This window comes from Salvia splendens, chromosome 9 (assembly GCF_004379255.2).
Source record: "Salvia splendens isolate huo1 chromosome 9, SspV2, whole genome shotgun sequence".
NCBI lineage: Eukaryota > Viridiplantae > Streptophyta > Magnoliopsida > Lamiales > Lamiaceae > Salvia > Salvia splendens.
The window spans coordinates 30,655,914-30,667,085 of NC_056040.1; the positions used below are offsets into that span (position 1 = coordinate 30,655,914).

The 11,172-nt window shown below is 31.7% G+C and overlaps 2 protein-coding genes across 2 annotated transcripts; both read right to left on the minus strand.

Moving 5' to 3' along the window:
* Positions 1-6,312: 6,312 nt before the first annotated feature.
* LOC121749414 (ubiquitin carboxyl-terminal hydrolase 21-like) lies at positions 6,313-8,244 on the minus strand. The gene is made up of 7 exons (XM_042143986.1): positions 8,125-8,244; positions 7,934-8,048; positions 7,752-7,859; positions 7,519-7,655; positions 6,956-7,423; positions 6,463-6,871; positions 6,313-6,416 (listed from the first exon to the last, which is right to left on the minus strand). The coding sequence occupies exons 1-7, from the start codon at positions 8,242-8,244 to the stop codon at positions 6,313-6,315; spliced, it is 1,461 nt and encodes a 486-aa protein (XP_041999920.1).
* A 1,188-nt stretch (positions 8,245-9,432) lies between these two features.
* On the minus strand, positions 9,433-10,439 carry LOC121747300. The gene is made up of 3 exons (XM_042141314.1): positions 10,062-10,439; positions 9,707-9,805; positions 9,433-9,627 (listed from the first exon to the last, which is right to left on the minus strand). The coding sequence occupies exons 1-3, from the start codon at positions 10,316-10,318 to the stop codon at positions 9,603-9,605; spliced, it is 381 nt and encodes a 126-aa protein (XP_041997248.1). The 5' UTR covers positions 10,319-10,439; the 3' UTR covers positions 9,433-9,602.
* Between the last annotated feature and the right edge of the window lie 733 nt (positions 10,440-11,172).

The following is an 11,172-nucleotide window of genomic DNA, read 5'->3' on the forward strand; positions in this document are numbered from 1 at the left end:
AGTTATTTCTGACATAGGTGTAATGATTTAATAATATTTACAATAAAAATTGCGATAAGTAAACATTTTAGCATATGTTTATTATTTGTAGCTTTCAGTTTATACATAAAATAAAAACTAATAAAATAATTACTTTTGTTATAAAAAAAATTATCATTGAAATATTCAAGTATGATATACATTAATGTATTAAAAACTAATTGCAAATTGTACATTCTATACTTGTGAGCCATAAAATGATATAAAAATCAAAAATCAAAAAATATTTTCCCAAATGATTTTTTCTATTTTATTACTGCAAATAAAATATTTTTATAGATGAAATAAATTTGATATTTAAATTGAGATAGTTAATCGTGTAAAAGTAATACTTTATGTGGACTAAAATGTATTTTTGTAGACTTAATTTTAATTAATAGTACTCGTATTGTTTAATCAAAATTTAGTGTAGTATTAGAAATGATAAGTACTTCATGAAATCATATAATTTCATTCAAGTGGTGTGGATCAATATATATTCATATTAAATTTATACACTACAAATTTTTCCAGTACATAAGTAAATTGGCTTTCGTTATTTGGGCTTTCTTAGAAAAACCAACCAGCCCATAACCGTGGCAAGTATATATACAAAGTTTATTTCTTTCTAGGGTTATGAGGAAAAAGCGCCTCCCAAATCCTCTCCAAAGCCGTATACACACACACTCATCGTCATATAATTTGTATATTCAATCGTTCCATTCTATTTCAGTTTTATATATAAGTTCTTATCAATTTTTACACATTTTTGGTTAAATTTTGCATTCGTCTTTTGTAAAACGAATTTGTAACCCTTCAAACTCTACGTCCAAAGTATATAATTTGGCGTATTACAATACCCACAAACATAGATCTAAAAATAAATTACTTACTTTTTATATATTGAATTGTTTTTCGTTTAATTAGGATATTATTTTTCATTTCATTGTATTTCATCTATTTGGTATTCTACTGTATTTATATATTTGGAATCAATATCTACAAAAGAAAGTGCATTTTTATGGAACTTGGCAACTAATGCCGATTAAAAGTAGATCTATAGAGCCATCTTGATCATAAAATTAATTTTTAAATATACAATTTGATATGTATATCTATTGATTTTGTTTCATTCAACTCAAATCTTTTATTAATTGGAGTTTCGATCAAGCCCTGCACGATAAATTGTGTTGTAATTTGCAGGAATTAGACCCGAATTTTTTTTTTTTCATATTTCTCTTGATTTTCATAGTCTTTTTGATAATTTTTATGTTTCTACGGTTTTTTTATCAACAATATATTTGTGCATGTCACTAAACTGTATATACCAAGATTTACTCTTCATTCGCAGTGGGCAAACAAATCTTGTCATTCTCAATAGCTCTGCCCTTTGTTCAAAGTTAAGTTTTTTATTTTATATTGTCATTTAATTTTCATTCAGATATACATTAGTATAGTTTTTCAATTTGAAAAATTCTTGTTTCATCCTTGTTGAAAAAGTCTTGTTTCATCCTTGTTCTCTTCCAAATAATCTTTTATTCTTGTGGGGTTATTGGTTTTTGAACCTACCTTGCATGATGGATGATTTTATTCTAAAACCTATCATGGTGGTAATTGTTTTAGCCATTCTTCCCGTTGGTAATGAATTTCTTTTCATAGAATTGTAGTGGAAATGAGATTATTATAAATATATAATTTCAATTCTATTTCTTTGACCTCTTCCGCAAAGATTTTTTACAGTTACCTCTTCCACATCTGAAAATTTTCATCTCTCCTTTTGATCACTTCTTCATCTTCCTCTTCTTCTTGTTCTCCTTAAATCTGTAAATCTTCTTCTAATTATTTACCTCATTTACATTTACATCAGTGCAAATAAACATCATTGAAAGAAAAAATAACTAAAACAGGTTCATGATTTTCTAAAATACGAACCATTAATTTTTTAGAGCAAATTGAGAGAAAAGAAGTTGATTTTTTGTTTCGAAAATATGCACACCCTCGTTTATGAGAGCTGGTATTTATAGGCAAAGTTTTAGTAAGCTTTCAATAAATTTTAGTAATAAATTCATTTCAGCCTTCAATAAATTTTTGATAGGCTTATTTCATACGCAAGCCCCTGAAGTGAAATTGTTCAGGTTGATTGACAGTATATTGATTCAAAGCACATGGCTGAAGATTGAAACTAAATGTTTCTGTAATACTATTATCTCTATTACTCAATATGTAAAATTGGCGGCTTTGTAATTAATGTATTATTATCCAATGTGTTTAGACAATTACTTTGTATCGATTTGACATATATTTTAAATGACAACTCCAAAAGAATGTATTATAATATTTTAGGTATGCTTAAAATTCTAAAATAAGATTTGGGTATCATTTTATTAAGTCTGGCGACAAAAATTGAATAGCCTAAATTGTGGATTTATATATTTATAGATTAACCAATAATATACTCCTCCGTCCGTTATTATGAGTCTCATTTATGGGCGGCTTGCCGGGTTTTAAGAAATGTTTTAAAAAATGGGTGGAAACAAGTTAGTGGAATAAATGTTTCATTTGTATATATTAGTTTTAAATGAAATGGGAGTGGAATGAGTTAGTAGAATGTGAAACTCCTATTCACGGACGGACTAAAATGGAAAAATGAGACTCCTATTCACGGTTAGAGGGAGTAGTTAACATAATTAAATATTACATATTTTATATCCATAAAAGAAAAAAAATACATAAGGGTATTTTTGTCCTTACAATTTGTATCTACAAAAACTATTTTATGTATCAACCAACATTTTAAAAAGACTATCTTGACACTATCTTAATTTCGTCACGAAAATCCTATCTATAAATAATTTTCTTGCTCTATCCTATCTGCACAGTCAAACGAGCCCTTAAAATCACCTTCTCCATTAATTTAGTAATATTAGGTAATGATTTTCTGTTAGATAGTATTGTCAATTCGTAATTTAAACATAAATACAAATTAATATATCAAACAAGAAATTAAGTTATTTGCATACAATATACCAAAATATTGACTAATGATAATTTATCAATTTAAAACTGGATAATTTAATACTTCCTCCGTTCCATAAAAGATGTTTTATGTCTCACTTTCCTTTTTAGTTTGTCCCATTAAAGATATCACATTTACATTTTTAGAAAAAATTCCCTCTCACAATAATATAAATATTACTATATTTTCCTTTTCCACCTAATACATAAAATAAAACCTCCTAAAATCTCATGCCGTTCCACAAGTGTGACATCTTTTATGCATGGAGGGAGTATGATTTTTAACTTTAGATAATCTCAACCTAAATACCAAACATGCCCTAGAGTATTTGTTTGATACATACTAGGTATTGTGTTGGATACAATGTTATTGTTTATATATGAGTGAATCAACAAAGCTATAGATTCATAATTTAATTGGCGTGACCGATTAGACTTTGTTGTCTGCCACATTTTTGTATTACTATATATTATACACAATAAACATAAAATTTTAATGACTAAAAAGATATTCTAAGATAAAAATCTTAAATTTATTATCATTCAACGCCAACAGTTATATGATTTTTATAAATAATTTCAAATATCGAATAACAACACATTTTCACAAAAAACATTTCAAATATAACAATAAATTTTTTAAATTAGTACAGTATATTAAATAATGTAGCTAATGATGAAATACTTCAGATACACGTGAAATGAAAAGATTAAAGTCAATATATTATACGTAAATTATTAAATGTATAATAATGCATAAATTTTGATGAATGAAACTAAATGAATATAAATTATTAAATCAATGTAATGAAGCACTGTTAGATTATATCTGTGTGTCCGAGAGAGAGAGAGAGAATAGATCGGGACGTTGGTTGAGGTGTTGCTTGGTGATTTTTGCTGTGGTTTCAGCTCTCTGCGTATCTGCCCCAGCTTTGTATTTCAAGTTTTAAAAAGTTTTGAAATTGAAAGGGCTTTCGGATTCTTGCTCTCCCTTCCCTGCACCTGCAATTATTCACTGTAACTTTTTTTTGTAGAAAAAGTCAAAGAAAGATTCAGATCCAACAAAGATATTGAGGAGAAAGAGAATTTTATTGATAATACTCAATCGTCTTGGGTCCGCTCTGATATCATATTAGAAATGAGTCATTCATCCCTTAAAAGACCTTTTTAAGGGGATGGTTATCCACACTTATATAAAGAAGCTAGGATTATCACCAAATCGATGTGACACAATATTTGAGTTTTAACATTTTTTCAACACTAAAAAATGCTAGTTACTTTTAGTTTTAGGCTTTTCTCCAATTCTTGTCAAAACTTGCTTTGTTTTAGCTCAATTATGTTGAAATAGTTTGCTATCATTTTTTCCTTCTGTTTTTTACTACTATAATGGAATTAAGTTTGCAAGTCCTTATGCTGATTGGTATGAAGCTCATTTCGAAACATTGATCTTAATAGGTTACTTTGTCTGGCATTGGATTCGATTTTGATCCATCCTTGTATAAAAGTCTCAAAATTGATTTTGCAAAACATGCTCTTGAGTAAATAGCCAAAAAAATCATAAAGTTTGGTCAAATTTTGGTTCATCCCGCAACTTTTAAAAATAGCCAATTACTTATATCATAACTTTGACATTTTTCTTAATTGTCCCATAGTATATGATTTAGGGGAAATTATGTATGCTTTTTGGCAAACGAAAAATATCTTATCTGACTATTTAAATGACGTCATTAATACATTTAGTAAATTATATTGTTAATTTTTACATATGTACGCATTATGTTGATAAATTAAAAAACGTGGCATGAAGAAATTTTTTGATATTAGACAATTGAGAAAATTGTGAAAGTTATGATATAATTGGCTAATTTTAAAAGTTGCGAGATAAACTTGATGGGTTTTTTGGCCGTTTACCCTTATCTTTTTATAACCTCAAAAAGGTTAATGTAGTAGTATTTTGGTGACTAGAAGAGCGATGATATGCTTCTCGTTCTGTAATAAACTGAGCTGCTACCTTGTTTTCCACCTGTTAAATTAATTATGCATTCTGGATGATCTTCTATCATTAAATCCTTATAAACCAATGAAGTAGACAAATAATTCTAGAGACCAGAGCTCAACAGTTTTTGGTGATGCAAACACAGAAGTTGGATTAGTTATGTTTTCTTAGACTGTACAATATGCGGAACAATATCTTTTCTTTCTGTCTATCTGTTAGTATTATTGATTAATTTTAGCAGATCAGGAATGACATTTCTGAAAGGGAACACCATTTCTGGATGTGCATGTGCAATACTGTATATTCTTTATTGGATAGATTGTGGGAAAGATGATCCTTTTACCTCAAGGAAGAGATGGAGAAATGTCAATAAGTTATTAGGATTTGAATCAACTATAATACTACATGAAATGGTAACATCAATTAGATCTGCCTTTATTTTGCTATTTTTGTCTGTTCAAGGGAGATCTAAGTTAAGAATTGATTTTGATACATTTAATTTTTTCAAGAAAATTTCAATGTATGAATACAGACATTTTCATTTTCATAACTCAGAGAAAATTATTTATATGCTAACAAAATTAAGTTATGACCACACTTTATCATTTGTATATACTATAGATAGCAAATAAAATTAAGGCATACCCTAAAATCCATTACAACAACTACAATTTGATGTGAAAGGCAGAAATGGTGATTTATGTGTAGGGAATGGGTTATTATAATGTGTGTATAATTGTATATATAGCAGACCCAAAAAATCTGGGGGATGTAAATACATTTAGATTCACACTTATTAGTTTTTGCCATTTATAGCTGAACGTGAGTCCTCTTCTTTTTCTTTTATAATCCACATATATGTTTTGAATCTTTGATCATGGTTAAGAATAGCCCAAAAAGAGAGAATATTTTTTAATAGGAGAAACTATAAGTAAAAATGGCAAGAAAACAAGATAAGAATTTTTCTCTTTTGGATTAATGAGACATAATAGACCTCTTCTTGAAATATGCATAATACCTTATTGAACAGTCTGTAATCTCTATGCATGAAAAAGAGGAAAAATAACAAGCTATAAATAATTGACCTCAAAAATGGATAAATATCCTTATTAAGGAGTCTAATGCTGAGTTAGTCTGAGCATGTATCACTGACATACAGTCGCCTCTTCTTCTTCTTCTTCTCCCTATTGACAGAAGGTTTGGTGATGGACCCCCTTAGCGCGGCCACTAGTTGGTCACGTCTTTCCCTTGGCATTAAAAATGAGCGTGGCCGCTTCCTCTCATCATCCATATCCTCCTCCAATCGTCTTTTGCCTGAGAGACAGTCTGCATTCCTCAGAGGCTGCAAGAAAAGCTGAAACCTGCATATCAGACGAAATATCAGCATCTGCCATCAATGTTTATACTTGAATGAGTAAACCAAAATTACATACCAGTTGAGTCTTTTGTGTATATCTCAGGACTTGGAGATCTCAAAATTGCTTCAATATCAATTGGACTCTTTTGGGGAACACTAACCTCCTTCTTATAGTTAGCCTTTTCAAACATAACTGGAGACTGTTTTTGGTGTGGTGCTATGCATACTATCCCCTTGGTTTCATTCCTCACACCAATATCTTTGATGCGGCCTCTTCCCGTATTCCAACTTACGCTAAACCTGTTGTCCAAATAGGGAGACATTGAGTTGTCTAACACGGATACAGGCGATGTGTGCCACGTAGTTGAATATAAATATTCTTTTTGTGTTTCAATGAAACTTGAAAACCAGGGAGTGCTTTTTTTTGCATAGAAGAGGAGATAAGCCTCTTGTGATAGCACATATTCTTCATCGACCAGCTCAACCTACGCAATGGGAAAATGCGATTTATATATATAGACAAGTAGAAGCAGCAGCAGCAGCAGCAGCAAATGGTGTGATACATTTACCTTTGAATCATCAAAACAAAACCATATGCCAGCAGATAAGCGTATATAGCAGTAGTAGTGGCCTGATGTAGGACTTAATCCGACGTGCACCACAACAGCATAGAGCACATATTCAAGATCTTCACTCACATGATTATGATTGGCGCGGCGAGTGAAAGGCTGCAAGTCCAAATCTAAGGGAAACACGACATGTTTATCGATCTTTTGAACAAAACTGCCATAATTTATGAACCTCTTCAAATGAAGTAGTGCTACTTGAGGAGGCTGGTCGAACGAAAGTTTCTTGTCAACGTACACTCGCTCTTTACACTTTTGACATGTAAACTTAGTCTGCAGATCTCCTATCCTTTCAACCTTTGTGAAAGAGTAGAGAGCAGTAAACAAATTGTCCGCGTCATCAATCTCCAAACTCAGGTCGATTGATGGTTCATAAGTGTCGGAGCAGTGACCACAGTTACAGCACATTAACTGCAATTATAAATACAGAATAGTGAAATAAACGGAAACTTAATCATGCATCAATAACTAAAAGATGAGGAATCTAATACTAATAAAGCTCATACATTGCTGACAAGGCGACCGCCAAATACTCGTTGCACTATGCTGCCCCATTCATGACATGAACCGAGCCTATCCAAAAAGCACTGAAAGAATTCATGAGCATCTTCCTGCTGCGATCTTTTGAAGTTCGATGATATATCTAGTTTTACATAGTCAAATAAACAAAACCAAACCAAACCAAACATTCGAGAGAAACAACAATAGTGATACACATCAGAACTGCTAGAGAGGATACAAGTCAAATTGTTGACAAGATCAACAGGTGAGACAGTGGCATTCGAAACAAGACATTGAAAAATCAAATCCCGCAATGCACTTAGCAAACAAAACTGCTTCTTATTACCTGTACACATAATTAAGAATCCAAATCAAAAATCAAGAAAAAAAAAAAAAGTCAATCAGCTTGAACTGACTTACAATTATTGGCAGATTGAGTTGAGAGAATTGGCTGAAGAAGTGGAACAGTGTGAATAATGCACTGCAAAACTGAATTCATAAAGCAAGTGTTGCCTAAATTTTCGAGGCCAACTCCCTACACCGGAAAGCCAAAGTTAGTAAGTAAAAACCAAGAAAACAACTTCATAGTAAAAGTTTTTAAGAGATGTTACTAAGATAGCATGATTAGACAAGTCGTGTGCAGATTTGTCCGGTGGCTTATGCGAAGAAAAGGCACGAGTATCGTTCTCATCATCCGGCATGTAGTACACGTATAAATCGTCGTCGGCCATTGGTGCATGAGGTTTTGGATTGAAGCATCCCACAAAATGAAGGAGGTATTTGACATGGGAATTGGGTGTTGATCATGGAAAGTTTATTGGATTTTTCAAATAATAAAAAAAAGTGGAGGGAAATTTTTACATCAAGGTTGGAGGGAAAGTAAAACTCCACGTGACTCGCCTCTATATCTGCTGATTTATGTTACTACTACTCAATACTCAATATTTCATTTTACTCAATCAACTCACTTTCCCCTTAAATTACATGTTTCTCTCCTTTATTGTAGGAATAATATATTCTCTGTCCATAAATAAATTTCTCAATTTTATTTCTCATAAATTTTACTGCTATAAAATATAAAAAAAATGTATGGAAAAAATTGATAGAATATGAATTCTATTTTTGTTACTATTATTATTAATTTTAAAAAATATATAAATTGATGAGTTCGTATGCTCATTTATCAAAACTTGAAAAAAATGAAATAAAATATCTGATGAGAGATCTAAAAATGACAATATGAGATGTTTATTGGTATATAAAAAGTGTATCTTTTATTAACTACCACAATAATTTTTACAAATTTTATTTAAATTATAGAGGTAAAAAAGAAAAATTGCGCCTAGATATTTTCGATGTTGCCGAGATTACATTTACATGATTTGAATTGAATATTGCTTTATTGCATGACAAAAGCAATTGTAATAAATATAGACTCAATTTCGCATTCTATAATCTACTACTAGGAGTAATAAATATACAATCAATTGCGTAATGACATTTTCTTGTTCACTCTTAATTAGCTCCTGCCCCCCTATATGATCATCACAAACACAAGAAGTGATAACATAAATTTGCATTTGGAAGAGGCAATTTTATAAAACAAACAAAATTAGTTTCAGTCTAGTCAGTTAGATTGAATTCCTCTGGTTTTTGTTCTAAAACAACTGAAAATTAGTCTCAAATTTGAGACTAGTTATACTTTCATGACATGTTTATTGAGCTCAACATTTATATTTGTGTTTAAAGTTTGAACGATTTTTCACAAGTACAGTGTCGTTCAATTTTCAAACAATTTTTCACTAGTGTCGTTTCAGTGTGTGGGGCTTCAACTTGGAAAAGAGAGAAACAAAACATTGGATGTCTTGTTTAACCACATTAACCCAAAATAGCATTTAGCATTGTCGAAGCCAGCTTTTCAAAATTATGCTCTCTTTACATTTTAACTAGATACTCCATTATATTGAACAAACTCATTTTCATGTACACCAATACATTGTACTCTATCAGAGGACCCTGTCTTGCAGATCTGTTAGTAACGATGATGCGAGGGAGCTTATCTTCTTCCCGGTTTCTCCTGCAATATTCCTTAGAGAGGAGATATCTTGTTGTGCCTGATGACAACACAAACAACCAATCATTCAAGGCCAAATACAGAGCAGAGCAACACACTCCCAAGATCAGTAATGTTACCTGGAAAGACAGCTTATTAATAAGCTCACTCGCAGTAACGTCAACAGAAGAGCCTGACTCCTGACCAAACAGATCAGCACTAGAAATTGACGATGACCCCTGGCACACAATGGAATCAAAGATATGAATAAATTTGAAACTATGCATCTAAGAAGGCTAGGAAAGTAGGATGAAGATAAATTTAGAATGATGGTCCATGCCCTCTGTTTTAACAATCAGACAAAATAAATAGAGCAGACGCCTGTGAAAGTAGGACAAACAAAATTTAGGAACAAGAGTCTGATCCCTATGTTTTACGGATTTGACAAAATAAATAGAGCAGAAACGAAAAGATACATATAGGTATATGACATACTGAGAATTTCTCCAATGTAGCTGATGCCTCCAAATCATTAGCCTTGGTTTGATTACCAAAGTACTGGGCAGATGATATAGATTTTGCATTAGAAAATTTCTTTCTCGCTTCGTCGGTCTCCTCAACCTGAAGATGCCAGATAATAGATGGATTATGCTCAAGTTATTCATGGAGTAGCTACTACATCTCTTTCTAACAAATGTAACCTTTAATTCCCTCCGTCCCAAGTTAGTTAAGTTAGCTAAGTCGTATTCCATTTCAGGCTGTCCCAAGTTAGTTGAGTCATTCCCTTTTATTGCAAAAAACAAAACATTTAATCACCCATCTTTATTCTCTAGCATATTTCTATTTTATCTTCATTTAACCCACTAAACACAATTTTTCTACTCTCCGTGCCCAAAAGAAATGTCCCAACTCAGTATAGCACTCAACACATGACTAGAAAGAGCAGGAGACAAAACAAGCTAAAGGAATAAACCAGCAGATAATGAGATACGAAGTTAAGTGAAGAAAAAATTTTCCAACTAAAACCATTTAGAAAAATAAAAGATCCAAAATAGTTCAGTTCCAAACTCTCTTAAAAGAGAATATGCTTCAACTTTTCGGAGGGGCAAAAGTTGTAGATTCGACAATCAAAGACACTGAAAAGAAGTACTCCCTCCGTCCCAACTAAGTTGAGTCATATTCCTTTTCAGGATGTCCCAACTAACTTGAGTCATTTCCTTTTTTGACAAATAACAAAACATCCTATCACTCTTACTTTATTCCATCACCTACTTTACTCTCTCTTTATCTTTCCTACTTTATTCCTCTCTACTATTTTTCAACACAATTTCTTAATCTCCGTGCCCAAAAGTTGTCACGCCCGCATTTTCTAAGGATAGAAAACACGGTTGATCGCGACTAGGGGAGGATTAAAGAAGCGGGGAAGAAAGGGGAAAACAACACAAACCGACCATAGCTCGAAACAAATGGGAATAGCTCGAAATAAAATCAGAGTTTTGAACAAAATAGACTTGAGTCTTTTAAGATGCACAACAGAAGCAAATGAACGCGGTTTCATGTATGAAGACATGAACCTCCGAGAGTCAAAATCTGACTGAATTAAATG

Bases quoted from the DNA above. Each gene is read 5' to 3' on its own strand.
- LOC121749414 (XM_042143986.1), bottom strand. From the start codon at position 8,244: ATGGCCGACGACGATTTATACGTGTACTACATGCCGGATGATGAGAAC. The intron at 7,860-7,933 runs GTAAGTCAGTTC...TTATGTGTACAG, and splicing joins AACTCAATCTGCCAATAATT to GTAATAAGAAGCAGTTTTGT. The intron at 7,424-7,518 runs GTATGAGCTTTA...TTATAATTGCAG, and splicing joins GCGGTCGCCTTGTCAGCAAT to TTAATGTGCTGTAACTGTGG.
- LOC121747300 (XM_042141314.1), bottom strand. From the start codon at position 10,318: ATGGAATACGACTTAGCTAACTTAACTAACTTGGGACGGAGGGAATTA. The intron at 9,806-10,061 runs GTATGTCATATA...ATTGTGTGCCAG, and splicing joins CTACATTGGAGAAATTCTCA to GGGTCATCGTCAATTTCTAG. The intron at 9,628-9,706 runs GTAACATTACTG...TGTTGTCATCAG, and splicing joins TTAATAAGCTGTCTTTCCAG to GCACAACAAGATATCTCCTC.